The following is a 17,241-nucleotide window of genomic DNA, read 5'->3' as shown; positions in this document are numbered from 1 at the left end:
CTTGCCAGTGTTTTGATGTAAAGTCAAGACCTTTCCTTTGAGAATGGGCCCACTGTTTGGACTTTATGTTTTTCTTCTTAAATAAAGTTTGCACATAGTTACAGTCTGCAGTTCCAAAATTTAGTTCCTTCCAGGAGTCCATTGGATTTTGTGAGCATAGTTGTCACCGAGTTGAGAGTGGGAACCAGATCACAGTAGGTTGAGAAGTGACTCAAGGAATAGACTAGAGAAGGATGGGATTCAGGATGCTTTTCGATGGGACAGACCTGACCTGTTTAAAGGCCCGTGGGGCGAGCTGAGAGAAAAATACTGCCTTCATAGTGGAGGGGAGCAGGTGATTGGTGGCCAGGATGTGGGGGGCATGAGATTTGGGCCCAGGGGGAACGACTGGCCTTAGGAAGGAGGCTGCGTGGACATGGGGCGGGAAGTGGAACACTTTCCTGCTGCGCCTCCTGCTCTGTCTGGGCAATGGGAGGAGGCCTGCTCTGAGACCGAGGTCTTGGTTGTGGTGAGAAGAATGAGAAAGGTTTCCACAGCCCCTATAGGGAGTGGGGGAATCTGACTAGGGAATCGGACATCCTGCCAGGAACAGTAGAGACCCTAAGAAAAGAAACATGGGTGCAGGAGGGATTACTTCCCCAGTTATAAATGTAAAATATGCCTAACAAGTGATGCTTAGAAAGTGGGGGGAAAAAGAAATTACTATCTCTACGGATAACCACCATGAACATTGTAGTGTGTATTTTTCTATTCCTTTATTTGTGTGTGTTTATACATATATGTTTGTAGGGGAGTGTGGAGTGTTTTTATAAAAGTGACATCACACTGTGCGTACTGTCCGGCACACTGCCCCTGTCAGTGTTCTTCTATGTGAATATTAAGCTGCGCAATCATTCATCCTATGGACGTACCGTAGATATGTACTCAGTATCCTGTTTCGGAACATTTAGATGGTTTCTGGCTTTTCAAAGTATAAAAGTGCCGTGTTGAGAGTTGAAAGGAGTGAAGCAGGACGGGGAAAGTGAAGAGGCAAGAAAGTCCCGAGCAGCCTCAGCGTCACCCCTGGACACTGGAGTGGGAGGAACGCGGTGGATGAGCTGCAGGGCCGGGCACGGAGTCAGGCAGTGGCTGCTCCGCTGGAGGATGTGGTCTCGACAGGTGGGGGCACAGGTGGAGTGGAAGTGAAGGTTGAAGAATTGAGGAGGTTCGAAATTCATTGTCTTAGCCACCAGGTACCAGACTTTTAGCCAAGAAGCTGAAGTAGTAGATGTAAAACTGCATTATACATGAAAGACTCAGGAACAAACATATCTCTTCTTAAGCTTGGTGAGACCCAGTCTAGTAAGACAGAAGCCCGTAGGATGAATGCCAGATCCAGCGGGAGAGTAGATCGCATAGCAGCAATGAAAACATTCAAGGTGGGGAAGGAAGTCCATCCTTGCAAGCAATCACAGAACATATATCGAGGTTCTATTCTGCTTTGCTTTAAGTAGAAATTATAACATTTAATGCTAGAGCTGGTATGGTGGCTCGTGCCCTGTAACCCCAGCACTTTGGAGGAGACCAAGGTGGGCGAATTGCTTGAGGCCAGGAATTCTAGACCAGCCTAGACAACATAGTGAGACCCCATCTCTACAAAAATAAAAAAATTAGCCAGGCCTGGTGGTGCACACCTGTAGTCCCAGCTATTTGGGAGACTGAGGCAGGAGGATCACTTGAGGCCAGACGTTTGAGGTTGCAGAGTGCTATTATAATGCATTTGTTCTCCAGCCTGGGTGATAGAGCAAGATCCTGTCTCAAAAAAACAACAACAACAAAACATTTAATGCTGAGTTATAGGGAACTAGTATAATATTGGTGGCATGGGAAATTGATAGCAGTTGTTTTAAAACTCAGTTAAATTATATTTAGCAAAAGTGATTTTCATATCCTTTATCCAGTAATCTAACTTTTGGTAACATACACTAAAGACAGAACTCAACAAAAGGAAAAAAAACAATGCCACAAAGTAGTTTATTTCAGCATTATCTACACTATCAAAAAAAATTAAAAATAGTAGAAGGGGAATAATTAAGTGAATCTTACGAAAACACAAGTAGAAGTAGTGGTGTGATTAAACATGGTGGTTACAAAAACTTCATTCACGTGGAAAATACTTAAGCTACGAGGAAAGCAAAACATAAGCTAATATGTACTATGTACTCTGGAATTCCCACTGTAGAAAATCTACATGTAGACAAAGACTAGGGTAATATACAAGTAAAAAAAGTAAGATTTTGTTGTTGTTGTTAAAGGTGATTAGAATTAGGATAGTTTAGCTTTATTTTTTCACTGTCCAAAGTTTTTTTAAACACTTTCTCCTTTAATAAATAATTTTTTATTATGACAGTAATATATTTTTTAGAAGAGTTACAAAGAGACAAAAATTAAAATCATCCATGAATTTTTTCCCAACCGGAGAAAACCCCTGTTAAGATTCGATTTATACATTTTCAGTCTTAATTTGTTCATATCTATGAATACATTGTTATTCTTTTTGCATCCTAATTAAATTAATCTAAAATCTTGTTTGTGTGCGTTAAACACCAAATGCATCTCAGCACTTCCACTAGGCGTATATCCAAAAGAATTTCAAGCGAGGACTCAAGCAGGTATTCGTGCACCGGTGTGCACAGCATCATTATTCACGATAGCCAAGAGGTGGAAGCAGCCCAGTGTCCATCAGCAGGTGAAGGGATAAACAAAATGTGCCATTCACATACAGTGAATATCATTTAACCTCAAAAAGATGAAATCTGATACTTGCTACAACATGGATAAACCCTGAAAATCTTGTGGCAAGTGAAATAAGCCAGTCACAAAAGGACAGATATTCGCCATTCCAGTGACGTGAGGTGGTCTGGGCACCTAGTATCGGCAAATGCATAAAGAGTGAAACGGGCTACCATGGGCCGGGGGAGGGGAGAAGGGGCAAGAGAATGATTACGTAATAGGTACAGAGTCTTTATTGGGGAGATGAGAAAATTTGGGGTATACATAGTGGTGATGATTACACTTTGTAAATGTATTTCATGTCATGAATTTATACACTTACAAATGGTTACAATGATATGTTACATCTATTTTTCCACAACTTGTGCTCCAATGTATTACGTAAGTACTAAATGAGAGCGATGTGTCTTTTCAGCAGTACAAGTAAAAACTTTTGCCGTAGGAATCACCACAAAATGTTTCCACCGTTGTGTAGTCAGTTGTCTGGGATGAGGAAAATGACGGTCTTGCCACATTGCCAGCAGGCAGGCCGCACCTGCCTGGTCACAGGGCCACCCTGCAAAGGGAGCTAGACTGGCCAGAGCGCCTTAAAGAGAGGACCCCAGGAGCAGAGGGGGTCCAAACAGTAGCACAGGGGCCAGAGGACCAGGGCTTTAGTTTGTTGAAGACAATGCTCAGAATATACTAGGGAAGAAAACAAAACTCAGAAAATACTGAAGACCTGTGCTTTGGCCTAGCATAAAGAACAACTCTGAGCCAGAGATATCCAAGCAAGAGTGATCTGCCTGGGAGGGGAGGTTACTAAGCATGGTCTGGCTCGCCTTGGCGGGAGTATGTCCAGCACCAGGAGCTGGTGCGGGCATGGGTGGAGTGCCTCAGGCTTTGCACTGGCAGTTGTGGGGCTTCTCCCGTGGCCGTTGGTCGGGGACCCAGGGAGAAGGGCTGACTGTTGGTGGTGAAAGCCCCAGGGGGCAGTGCGGGCTTGCCAGCGTCCTCGAAGGGGTGTAAGGTGGCCAGCCTTCCCTTCTCAGGGGGCTCTTCAGAATTTCATGGTACAAATCCCTCAGAAAACATTTGAGTTAAATGAATCACCAAATTACAAAGTAAAGCAGATTCGAAGTATAAATGGATGAACAGCTGCAAATGTAGGCACGTTCTGTTCCTTTCCTGGCAGTTTATGAATTTGGTATTTACAAATTGAAATACTAATAACAATCCTTTTGTCGGTGGCCAGATTTCAAGTGAAAATCTCCGGCCCTCTTCATGTTTCTGAGCATTAAAAGGGAAAGTCTACTAAAAGTCCCGACGGGAGCTGACAGTGTGCTGTGCTCTAGGTGTCCCGCGATGGGGGCGCGGCCTCCCCCGCCACCGAAGGCCGGGGCGGTGGCGAAGTGGAAGGAGGCAGGACGGCGCTGGACAACAAGACCTCCCTCCTCAACACCCAGCCTCCGCGCGCCTTCCCAGGGCCGCGGGCGCGAGACTACAGCCCGTACCCCTACTCAGACACCATCAACACCTACGACAAGACAGCCTTGAAGGAGGCCGTGTTCGACGACGACATGGAGCAGCTTCGAGACGGTTGGTCTCTCCTTGCTCGATTGTCCTGTCCAGAGTGCTCCCTGCACTTCCCCTCCTTCCCGACCAGCTGGGCCCACTGGTCCAGTGTGAACCGAGAGGCTGGGTCTGTTCCGGTTAGTCATTCGTTCAGAAGTTGTGTACTGAGTCCCTACTGTGTGCTGGAACAGTGAACAAAAGCACAGGCAGTCCCCACCCTCTGGAAGTCTAGTCAAGGAGGCAGTCAGGAAATAGCCATGCAGTGCAGCACTGCCAGGCTGACTGTCCCTTTGGGAGGCCTGGCTGCAGAACCAGAACCTGATCCGGAGGGCGAGGGCAGCAGGAGTGAATGGGGCATGGCATTCCCAGCATGGAACCCGGCATTTGCAAAGGCCTCTGGCCTGTCCTTCCCAGTTCTGCGGGCTGCAGAGTGAGGTCCTGAGCGCTGCTGAGAGGCTACCCTCTTCTCTTGCATCAGCATTAACCCGGTCTTCCTGGAGCTGTGTGGACTGTGTGCGGCAGTTGGGAGAGAGGAGATCTAACAGATGCACGCTTGCGTTACCATGTGCTCATGCTGACTGTTGTATATACTTCGTTTGATTGAGATAGAGAGGATTGTTCCCATTTTACAGATGTAAGAAACTGAGGTTCAGAAAGGTTAAGCTACTTGCCCAAAATAAAGCATAAGCAGTTTGAAGTAGAGTCTGGTTTTCCCTGACTCCTATGTCCATTATTGAGTAACCAGTGAGTAGTATGTATTGGTATGGTGGTATTTTTATCTGAAACTTAATTATTTCTTTATTCACCTCACTGTCCTTTTCACACATTTTAGTTTATTTAAACTTGATGGTTTTTTTTTTTTTTTTTTTTTTTTTTTGAGACAGAGTCTCACTGTGTTGCCTGGGGTAGAGTGCCATGGCATCATCCTAGCTCACAGCAACCTCAAACTCCTGGGCTCAAGCGATCCTTCTGCCTCAGCCTCCCGAGTAGCTGGGACTACAGGCATGCGCCACCATCCCCGGCTAATTTTTTCTATGTATTTTTAGTTGTCCGATTAATTTCTTTCTATTTTTAGTAGAGATGGGGTCTCGCTCTTGCTCAGGGTGGTTTCGAACTCCTGAGCTCAAACAATCCACCCGCCTCGGCCTCCCAGAGTGCTAGGATTACAGGCGTGAGCCACCGCGCCTGGCCGATGGTTATTTTTTTTAATTATATATATATGTTTAGTTTTAAAGCTCGTTCTCTAAGTTTGAATGATGAATTAAATTAGAACCGTAAATTAAAATTATAAACAGTTAACATTCACTGAGGGTCCCCTGGTGTCGTGGGGTGTGTGGGTTGGTTGCTAGGGACGGAGAGGTAAGTGAGACACAGTCCCTGGCCTCAGAGGCTCAAGGCCTGTCAGTAACAGACTCACAGCGACCACACTAGTACAAGAGGAAGGCCGTGCTAGAGGCACATTCCAAATTCTACGGGACACAAAGGAAGGAAAGCTGCACTGTCAGGGATCAGACAGTGACGGAATGCTGAGACAGAAGAGAAGTGCTCCTGCTGTTTGAGCGCAGAAGTGTCTTCAGGGACTGAAAGTGTCATCCCCTGGCTGTTCGTTGCTAGTTGCCGGTGGGTAGCAGCTCAGCCTGTGCCCAAGCGTCTGTCTACTGGGCAGGAGGCTAATGGGATGTAGTATTTGTGACTCACGCTTTCTGGGAGAAGTGGACTGTTTCTTTTCATTGCTTATTGAATTAGCACATCATTTACCTTATCCATTGTTGATCCTGATTAAAGTAGAATACAGATTAGAGTGTTGGTTATTATTCATCAGCTGTGTACTAAAAGGCTTAAAGGAGAAGGTGGGAAAAGGGAAAGAAGGAAAATGACGAGTTCTTTGCCATTTCAGACTTACTTGAATGTTTGCTCCCTAATCTTACAAGCTAGAGAAATATGCAAATGTACATTTAAGTAGTTCCTAATGACTTGTCTGATTTGGTTTGTTTCTTTGTCCTCTCTATTTAAAGTTGAGTATTCAGAGGTGAGGTCTCTTAAAGGAACATAGAAGGTGGCTGGGTGCGGTGGCCCACGCCTGTAATCCTAGCACTTTGGGAGGCCCAGGCGGGTGGATCGTTTGAGCTCAGGAGTTGAGACCAACCTGAGCAAGAGTGAGACTCGTCTCTACTAAAAAAAAAAAAAAATAGAAATTAGCTGGACACTAGAAATATATAGAAAAAATTAGCCTGACATGGTGGTGCATGCCTGTAGTCCCAGCTACTCAGGAGGCTGATGCAGTAGGATCGCTTGAGCCCAGGAGTTTGAGGTTGCTGTTAGCTAGGCTGACGCCACGGCACTCACTCTAGCCAGGGCAACAGAGTGAGACTCTGTCTTAAAAAAATAAAAAAAAACATAGAAGGAGAAAGGATGTGCCTTTCTGCCATATAAACGATGGTTCAAGTCCCTGTAAATAGTTATGTAAATGATCTTGAGTCAGTTTTTCAGCCTTTGAATAGACAATCCATGAATTGTCCAAACACCTTGATTGGGATCTGTTCACCAGGCTGGTTCCTGAGCTCTGGACATTGGAGAAGGGAATAGATATTAATCAGATGTGATGGTGAGGAGGCCTTGAGGAAAATGAGCGTATGGGAGTAGATTTGATCCTGGTCAGAGGCTGTCCAGTGGCGGCTGACTGAGGACTGGGCAGTGGGAGAGAGTGTGGGAGAGGACAGTGGAGGAGAGGTTGGGAGGTGCTGGCCTTTCTCCTCTGTCTGAGATAGAGGGGGAGAGAGGGTAAGGAAGGGTGAAGACATTGACTGTTGGCACTGGCTTGCTGGCCTCGCACCTCTGCTTTCACGGTTAATTTGGTGAGAACGTCTGCTGAGGGTGTGCAGGCTGAGGCCGGCAGCACAGCGGGGCGAAGGGCGGAAGGGACTGGTGGAGGGCGTTGCTTCTGGAGACGGGACAAGCAGGGAAGGTTCGCTGGGCACCACTGAGGGAGCCCCTGTGCCAGTGCTGCTTCTCGAGGTGACATCTGCCCTGTGTGTCTCCAGTGCCCATCGACCATTCTGACCTGGTGGCTGACCTTCTGAAGGAGCTGTCCAACCACAACGAGCGGGTGGAGGAAAGGAAGGGCGCCCTGCTGGAGCTGCTCAAGATCACGCGGGAGGACAGCCTGGGCGTCTGGGAGGAGCACTTCAAGACCATTCTGCTCCTGCTGCTGGAGACCCTCGGAGACAAAGATGTGAGGCGCTGGTTTGGCCTTCCCTCGCCCCTTTCCATGTAATGGGTCACGATGTCCTTTTCTCGTGGGGGTTGGCTTCAGCTTTCCTTTCTGGATTGTGCCTACTATTTACATCAGAACATTTATCTGTTCATTTTTCACGTATTTTCTGAGCACTTATTAGTAAGATAATGTTTTTGTCAGTGACGGGCTTCATCTTGGCTTGTATGCAAGTTCTGTCTTATGTGTAACTGGGTTTGTAGTAGTTGAGGGAAACTTATTCCTGTATCTAATTACTTTAATGCAGAATTTCTTAAAACTTTGTTAGCATAGAACGTGGTCTTTTAGGATACACTATTTTCCTTGTGTGTTTCATTTTTATTTCATGTGTAATTGAGAAACAGAGAAGTTTATTTTTTCAAAAACATTCTTAGATGCTGCATTCCATGAAATTCTATTCTGGTTCACCCCTACATAGATTAACAGTTCTAGGTACTCTTAGTCGGTCAAGTGATGGGTTCCAGAAATGTGACTCTTGTATTATTAGTTTTAAAATTATAAAAGCACTCTTCACACCAGGACATTTGAGTGTGATAGACTAGGCATTTGTGACAGTTCTGGTCTGTGATCTGCACCTGGCACACAGCAGATGATTCTTAAAGGAGATAGTATCTAGTCAATTTCCTGCTTTCTCCTGCCTGTGGAGCTAGTCCCTTATATGGAGACCACTGCTGGCATTAAGCTCTAGAAGGAAAACTCCATCTCTGTAGTGAGCTCTTTGTCAGCCAGCAAAAACGAAAGTAGAGTATGTGTGGTGAGCAGTTAGATGGCCAGCACCAAGGATTTCCAGGAGGGGACAGGCTGAGCCCAGGGCCACGCTGGAGGGGACTTGCGTGGTGGCTGGGTGAGGGGAAGGCTGCTGTGTGCCATCGTGACTCAGATCACTTTCTGATGCTTCAGATTGATGATTTGGTTTAGGGATACATAAAGATAGAAGAGTGGTAATAAAAGATCTGTTTTATTTTTCTTAAAGCAAAGTATTGGCTGTTGAAACAGTTGTGCCTAGTTGGGCTCTCTTGGGAGATAAAATGATGTCACGTAGAGGGCAGGTAAATGGTGTATTAGTGTGTGAACTGTGTAGATGAGTGACAAAGAATCAGGATGTACTTTTTGGCTCTGTTTGGTGTAAACTCCATTCTCTTTTATTGAGATTAGGAGTCTGTTTGGAATGGCTTTCCTCCAAACGCATGACTCTGCCTCAAACAACGCAAAGCCTGTACAAACCCAGTGATCTCATCACACAGGTTAGGAATAACAACAGGTCTTCAGCTGTCCTTAGAGAGTTCACAGTCTCACAGCCCATGTTGATGAAATGTTTAGATGCTTTGTATATGTCCTTAGTACATTTTACAAAAGGATAATTTGTAGGCCACAGCCTTAGGAAATCTAGAAATCCCAGGGAGACTGATAATGAACTTAGGTACGTCATCCTCATTTGATCTCGAGTGCCAGGCTCACTGAAGAAGCCTTTGTCAGATCCCTCTCAAGAGCTGGTCCTGGGAATGTCTCCTTAAGACACAGTGCCTCCCCTCATGGAGATGACCATCTAGACAGCCGGTGTCATGTAAACCATGTGATCTGCACAGAGGGGTCTGCGAGATGCCAAGGAACCCAGAGTTGGGTGCTTGGACTTGCTGGACGCTGCTGATTGGTATGTGTAGTCAAGTGCTGTGTGTTGTTTGGTGATGTCTTCCTTTTCTTCTTGTCCTCCAGCATTCGATCCGAGCACTAGCATTGAGAGTTCTGCGGGAAATTCTGAGAAACCAGCCAGCAAGATTTAAAAACTATGCCGAGCTGACGATCATGAAGACTCTGGAAGCCCACAAAGACTCCCACAAGGAGGTGAGCCAGCCGCGTGGCCAGGATGCTGAACAGACGGGCTTGGGAATATAGCTGGGGTGTAGGGGGAGAGGAGGCAGAATCAGGGCGTAAGCTTTATAGAGAGCCCCTTCCTTGGAACTCAGCTCTGTGCCACACAGAGAAAAGTTCCCATTGCCGTCATTGTGGCTGAGCAGCAGTGCAGTTCCAGGGCCAGTGCTATTTGTCAGGTTCCCAGCTCCCTGTCCCTGTGTCCTGCAGGCCTGCCCTTTCCCGAGGGCTGTTCCATGCCCAGGCTTCCCGTTGCTTTGGTAGAAAGGAGGGGTCTGCCACTCCCTCTGGCATTCAGCCTCTGGCAGCCTGCTGTGAGAGGTGGAGACTGGCTTTGGAATCACAGACATGCAAGTCCTAGAGCCAGTACTTCCTTGCTCCAGATCCATGGACAAGTCATTTCACTTTCTGAGCCTCCATTTCCTGGTGTGTAAAATAGGACGGATATTATCAGGCAGTTTCTCATGAGAATTAAATGAGATGGCCAGGGACATTCCAGTCCAGTGCTTGCCAACAGTGAATAGCATGCTCTGTTGATTGGCCTTCCTCCCTCCCCGGCCACTTTCAGTGTGCTGCTCTCTGCAAGATGAGGCTGAGCGGAGGCGGCCCTGCCACGCCCCTTTTGCTCACTCCTGAGCATTTAAACTGCTAGCAAGCCATCTCTGCAGTTCCTGGGCTGTGGGACCTCAGCTGCCTGTTGAGAGCAGGAAGAGCATGTCTCTGCCCTGCACACAAGCTGCAGACGGTGGGCACTCAGGGAACACTTAGCCAGTTACTTACCAGATTGTCCAGCCCCTGTGGCTCACCAGGCCTTCAAATAGCTACAGAGAGTGGGGAGGTGGCCGGAGCTGTTCTGAATACAGTTGATCTCAGCAGCGCCCTTCAATGAAAGGCTTTGTGTGGGGAACAGAAATGTATATTAGAACTTCAGAAGACTTAGCGTGACAAATGATGGGTTTGACCCCTAAGTCATGAATAACCACTCGCTCAGGTCAATCTCTTGGCTCTTCCGTGATTCTCTTGTGAGTACGCTCATGGGTTAAGGGAACTGGGATTAGAGCAATTCTTCCATCTGCAAAAAGAATGAGGCCCTAGATTATATTTTTTTCTTCGGCAGTCGTGCACCTGCTTGAGCAGTGACTGGTTTGACATCCTCAAATCTCCACTGGGATTGTAGCCAGCAAGGGCAGGGGTCTCGCCCTTGGGCTGGGCATCTCCACACCTACTACTCCTAGCACAGCGCTCAGTGCACTAATAACTGTGTTTCTGAAATCTGGCTTAGTTGCATGATGGTGATAATCACTCATGTCTGAACAAAACACTTTCCATTTATAATGACTCATTTAGAAAATGGGAGTGCAAGATGAGTTAACGTGATCAATGTAATGACTCCCAGGTGCGGAAGGAAGGTCCTAGAGGAACCTCACGCACAGCAGTAACTGCAGAACCGAGATGTGTGAGCCAGGTCTTGTGTCTCTTTTAAGGGGCAGTTTGGCCTGTGCTGATTTTTATTTTTAATCATCATTGCTTCTCCTTGATAAGAATATGTGATCAGAAAATGAAATAAAATTGAGTTATTTTGTATATATAGATGATACCAGTTTTCATGGGGGAGTTCGTACTTAGAATGGGGCATTAAGGTGAAATGATTAGCCATCCACGGTGTTGTGGCACTTACTTTCCAGTTAAAAGATGTGTATCTTTAAAGTGGGCCCCTGATCTTTAAAACTTTGACAGTGGGCGCTAAGAAACATAAGTTAACAGAATTAAATACTCGATTTACTCTTTACTGTTTTCTTTTGGGATCTTGTTTTTTTTCCTGCGAAATAAGAAATTTAGGAGAGAAATACGAGATTTCTTAAATTGCTGAGAGGAAAAGAGCAGAAAACATCTCTTGCATAAAATAACCTTAGCAGCACTCAGTTAACTTGGAATTCCTGTGACCTGAGGGTCCCCAGGCTGTCACTGATGACCTGATGGAGCAGGTGGAGGAGACGTGTCGTGAGGAGTGCCCGTACTGGCAGCCTCCCCTGCTTTGCACACTTCCAAACTCACCTTGACGCGCTGCCCTTGGAGTTTCCTTGTGAAACTTCACTCTGTCACTTTGCCAGAAGCTACTGGTTCAGACATCAGTATATTTAAATTTTAGGTGGAGTTTTTCTTTTTCTTTTCCTTTAAAAGTCTTCTCATCTTTCTCTGATTTTAACCAATCTGTTTCCATTCCTTGGTTCTGTTTTTCAGGGCAAAAGAGATGCACATAGTATTCGTGTTGTAGGCATCTTGTCAGCATATTAATATGACACATAGTATTTCTCTAGTCTTCCATTTTCTTGTCATTACATTCAGTACATTTCTTGGAAAGGATCTAGAATGTTTCTAGTCTCAGTTATTGTATTTGTCATACAAAAACAGCCTATTTTCCTGTCTCGTTAGTTCTTCCAAAATGTGTTTGTCCCAGAGTGAACTCTCTTGGAACTCCTTCTCATAAGAAGCTAGTTGGTCTTATATTCCCAGATGGAACCCAGGCTTCAGCAGGAGATGAAGAACGAGAGACCTGGCAGGTTACCCCAGGGCTGCTCTGAGAGACCTTGGCACCAGGTGTCTCCCGCTTGCTGGCGAGATGTTACCACACCAACACATGCACTGTCGTTCTGTGGAACCGCAGCAAGGAAGGACAACTTCTTGAAACACATTTCCGTAAACCGAAGTTTGCCATAAATGCTCTTAGGGAAGATGGATGAGGTAGATACTTGTTTTCTCATCCTATAAGCAACGGTCCATGTTCTCAGGTTCTTTTAAAAGAAGCGATGTGTGCAGAATATTTTTCTTGCACATTGAAAATGTACCAGGTACTAAATCTATCTCAGTCACCATCCATCCTAAGCTAACATAGATATTCTGTACTAAGCAAGATAGGAAGATTTGGATGCCAGTTTAGAGTTTTTATTTCAAAGATGTTGTTTGCCAGCTTAGACATAATGTTTTCATAGTCTCTAATTGAATAAGTAAATATTTCATTTTCTAACTCCTTTTTTGTCTTTTTAGTAAATGAATTTTGCTGTTGCATTTCTAATGCCTCATTAGCAAAGTTACTGTGGTTTACCGTAGCATTAGCATTTAGCAAACACCATAAAGGGCTGAGGCCTTGGGAGTGACCTTTTGAAACCTTGAGCCCATTTTCTGTTTTTCAGTATAACTTTGTAAATTTGAACTCTTCTTATTTTAGAATTTTTAGTCTATTTGGACTATACAGAATCTCTCCTTTAGTGATTAAGAAGAAGATTTAAAAAGAGAACTGACTCTGCGCAGAAATTCTAGGGTCAGGGCAAGGTATGAGTCTTCAGGCAGAAAACCTGGTTTTCAGTGCAGCTTCTCCTGTTCTCTCGCTCTCTTGCCAGTTTCATCTTTGTGTAACCCTGGACGAGCAGGACTGTTGTGAGAATCAAAGTTACATGATAGGGAAGTAAGCTTTTAAAACTGTCATTATGATGTACCAGTGTTGCTACATAAAACTTCTCAAACAGCCTTGTTTCAGAAGCACCCATTTCTTGGGAAGTAATTAATATGCTAATTATAAATTGTTTTATTCACATTTAATGCTAGAATAGTAGTTGCTCCCAGTCATCGTGTCTTGCATATAGTACCCACAGTGTTGAAGTTCTCAGTAAATGTTTTATTTAAACCTGAAAGAATTGCCATCTCTATTTCTTGAAGATACTCTATAATTGAGACTTTTCAATCATTAGACTTAGCTTTTTCCGAACTTTGTCACAGTAATGAATATTCAGTTACATTTGCCTATCGAAAGAGGAAAATGTTAGCATCATTTCGTGTCACTATCCTGGGTTATCAAACAGTTCTTAACCGCACGCACGAAAGTCCTGATGTTTAAGGCATCAGAATCCAGCTTCAAGTGGTTTGCCTTGTTTGGGAAAGTTTGATTTTTAGATAAATATAAAACAACCATTATTATATCTCCAGGGGTTTTATTTTTAAATCATTACCAGTTAATTTTATATTTTATGACTTTAAGAAATTAGAAAAGCAAAATCAGACCAAAGTTATTTTTTAAAAAAAAGAGAAATTCCTGAGACTAGCTACCTGGCTTCTGCTTTGCCCGGACAGCGTGCTGTGTCTTACACAGTCCTTTTGACAGTGCTGCAGCCAAAGAGGAGCAGCAGTGTGCCAGAGATGGCGTGATACCGAGCTAATGTTCTGCTGCAAGTACCGATCGGAATCACTAGCTGACCTCGTCTCAGCCAGACCCGCTGCACTCAGGAATGGCCCTGTGACGCCTCTCAGGGCAGCAGGCATATGTGTCAGTGCATTCTGGGGGACAGTACACTGCGTGAACCTGGGGAAATGGCTTCACCTCTCCAGACCTTGGTTTTCCCTTATCTGTTAGCCAAGGAATGGACTAGACGATTATCTGTGTTTCATCTAGCCTAGAGATAATAGAAGTTGCTGTTGAGTAACAAACCTAAATCCTCATAGAGTCTAAATCTGTAGTTTTCTGTGGGCCCAGCCTTGGGATGTGACCAGAATCCCCCTTTCCTTTGTAAGTTTTTGCTTTTTAATAAAAAGACAAAACCAAAAACCTATATAGCTTCACAGAGAGGTTCCAAGTTGCTGAGCCAGCAGTCTAACACCAATAGCACAAACTCTGATGAATGTTTTATTATGGGGTGGTGGGGGGTAGGTACTGCAGTCTTCAAGGAGTTTATGGTGTTTAGTTGAGGTTAAAGCAAAGAATCAGAATCAGTATGTGCTTCAGAGTGAAGTGGACCAGGAGTTTAGAGTGGGCAAGGATAGTCAAAGAAGAGTTCCTGAGGAGGTTAGAACCTGAGATGGGCTGAAAAGGAGCAGGTACGGAGAAAACTCTAATAGCTAGGAGTCAAGGCTGCATGGCCCAGGGAGGGGGCCTGGGCTTGGAAGACATGCCTGGGTTGGATCCCACTGAACCAAGATGGCAGGAGCACTTACCCTTTCTGTGAGCCATCATGCTCTCCGTGTCAGTGGAGATGCACATCCCACCTCGCAGACTTGGGAATTGCCAAGCCACGGTGTCCAGCTCTGAATGGCAGCTGCTCCAGCTGCTGTTCACAGGGAGGGGAAGTAGTTCCTCCTCACTGATGAACTGACCCTCTTAGGAGCCAGACGTGACTCTCCCACTTCAGCTTCTGTAGCTGCAGAAAGAGCCATTGAGTGTGGAATCTAAAGACCTGGGTTCACATGCTGCTTAAACCAGCGCACTGGCTGTGAGATTGGGGACAAGTCACAGGCACTGTCTGGATGTCTAAAGAGCTTGTCCACTAGCTTGGGGGTGAGGGGGTGCTTGATGCCCTGCCCTGGGGGTGGACATTAAAGTCAAGTGAGATAAGGTGTGGCTGACTCGTTGAAAATCGAAGATATTATCTTTTTTATCCTCTTCCATTGAAGATTTGGACAAGGAGTGGGAAGAAGGGCTGGGGGCCCAGGAGGTAGCTGTGTCTTGCCATCCTAATTTTAAATAGAATTGTTGTCAACTCTTTAAAGTTCTGCACAAAGCAGATGTAACTGCCTTTCTCTAAATACATCTAAGAGGCTATTTTAATTCAATTGAATAAACTCTAAAACATCAATTAAAAATACAACTTGCATCTTTTGTTTACTGCTTTGTTTGGCCGTGTCCTTATTTGTGCTGTAGTAGCTGGTACGTTGTCAGCATTAGGCTAGAAAATACCATGAATTTTTACAGGTGGGTGTGGGAGTTAGAAATGCAGAGGAGGCGTCTTGGAGGTGTTGGCCTCAGCTCGTCTGACACTGAGCGCCTCCCGAGACGAGACGCCAGCCCAGCCCCTGCAGAGTCCTCCAGGATGGCAGGGCACAGCTACCTCCTGGGCCCCCAGCGCTTCTTCCCGCTCCTTGTCATTGGCCCTAGTTCTAGCCATTGGAGTAGGACAGAATAAATCACCCACCTAAGAACCTGACCTCATTCGAAGATTGTGTTGCCTTGAATCTGCTTTTACCAGAATCTGTGACCACTGTCTCGTTAGAGATCGTTTTATCGAGACACTGCCCCTCTTTGCGTCTTTGAAGCTCCCTGGAATTTTTTGTGTGTGCATTTTTCGGGGGAAAACACTCATCATGTGGATGATAAGATTTTATTATCTTAAATAATTTTAAAATGCTTGATTTGGGTTCTCCCTTTCATTTTACTGATGAGGAAAACTGAGGCCTGGAAAGCAGAAATTTACCCCAAGATCACCTGGCTAGTCCAGAACTCAGGTCTCCAGACTTAGAGGCTGGAGCTTTTCTTCTGTCCCCACTTTGGCACTGGGCCTACCTAAATGAGGACTGTCGCCCCAGGTTCAGGTCCGTCTTGGCAATCCACCGCCAATCCCAGAATTGTGTCAGTGCCAATGTGGGGTGTTGGTCATTTTCCCGGTAGACTGGTGGATACCTAAACTCAAGTGTCCATCAGATTTTTATAAGGTCTTTCCGGCCTTTCCCAGAAGGTGGCGCCAACCTTTCCTTAGCTTCCAAGTGAATGAGGAGCCTAACTCGGGATTCTCTGCAAGAGTTCGATTCCAGATTTCTGGATGTTTTGTTTTTTTTTTATTCAACTCAACCATTTACTCTGATGTGTCGGTGACAGAGCCAGATCAAATTTTGTTAACTTAAATCCTTTAATCCAAATGTTGAGAACTGTGCTCTAAAAGAAAGAAACCTTATCTTAAAGCAAACATTCATCAATATTCTGAGTGATGGTCCTGTTTTTAAAAGCTAGATGTGAAAATTATGCTTTTCATAGTTAGACACTATTTTTTTCACTAACTTTAGTGTTTTTGTTTTTTAAGAGATAGAGTCCCTCTCTTTTGCCCAGCTGGAGAGCAGTGGTGCAATCATAGCTCACTGTAACCTCAAACTCCTGGGCTCAAGGGATCCTCCCACCCCAGCCTCCCGAGTAACTAGGGCTACAGGTGCGCACCACCAATCCAGCTAATTTTTTAAATTTTTTTGTAGCAACAGGGTCTCATTGTGTTGCTCAGGCTGGTCTTGAACTCCTGGCCTCAAGTGATCCTCCTGTCTCATCCTCCAAAAGTGCTGGGATTTCAGGCATGAGTTACTACACTCGGCCTATTTCGCTAACTTAATAGGGAAGAATTCTGATGTTTCTAATAAGACTGTAGTGAAATCAGCAGAATTAGAACAGGTTGGATCATTCAAGGCAGATTATAACCAAAAAGTCATCTTCATCCTGCTTTTTGAATACCACTCCCCTTTTTAAATCCTTGGCCACTTCTGGCCACCCTGTCTACTAAGCAGTATTGTTCTTTCTTTCTGTTGCCTGTGTTTACTTTTGCTCTCTGTTTGCTTACATTTATAATCTTTGCTTCTTATGTTACATAGAACACAGGGGCAAAACCTAAAGTTCACCCCAATTCAGGCAGCTCGCCAAAGCCAGGGGCTTGGCATATAGAGGGAAGTCAAGAACACCTACCTGTCTTGCCAAAGCCAGTGTGTCTTGGGAAACTTTCTCTAACACCAGTGAAGTGAGGGCCTCAAACTACCCATCGTAATATGTAGCTTCTGACATTTTATTTTCAGACAATTCAGGAACCCGCCACCCCCAACCTCCGTGTTAGATACATCTGATTAAATGCTTCATGCAGGCTGTGTCTAGAATGCCTGGATTTTTATAAGAGGAAGTTCTCCTTGGGTCTGAGTTTCAGCACAGCAGATCTGAAATGGCCTGTTTTCCCTGCAGCTCACTGTAGGTAATCGCTTCAACC

General features: G+C 45.2%; 1 protein-coding gene across 1 annotated transcript in view; it reads left to right on the top strand.

Annotated features, from left to right (window-relative positions):
- The window catches only part of CLASP1 (cytoplasmic linker associated protein 1), a 256,974-nt gene that overhangs the window by 226,705 nt on the left and 13,028 nt on the right, over positions 1-17,241 (top strand). The window contains exons 33-35 of the mRNA XM_012644678.1: positions 4,107-4,350; positions 7,368-7,558; positions 9,311-9,439. Coding sequence (XP_012500132.1) covers positions 4,107-4,350; positions 7,368-7,558; positions 9,311-9,439 — 564 coding nt within the window. The remainder of the gene's footprint in view (positions 1-4,106; positions 4,351-7,367; positions 7,559-9,310; positions 9,440-17,241) is intronic.

The sequence above is a fragment of the Propithecus coquereli genome, unplaced genomic scaffold (genome assembly GCF_000956105.1).
Source record: "Propithecus coquereli isolate 6110/MARCELLA unplaced genomic scaffold, Pcoq_1.0 Scaffold217, whole genome shotgun sequence".
Lineage (NCBI taxonomy): Eukaryota > Metazoa > Chordata > Mammalia > Primates > Indriidae > Propithecus > Propithecus coquereli.
Note: the sequence above shows the minus strand (reverse complement) of the source record. Positions and strands in the feature narration are given on the sequence as shown.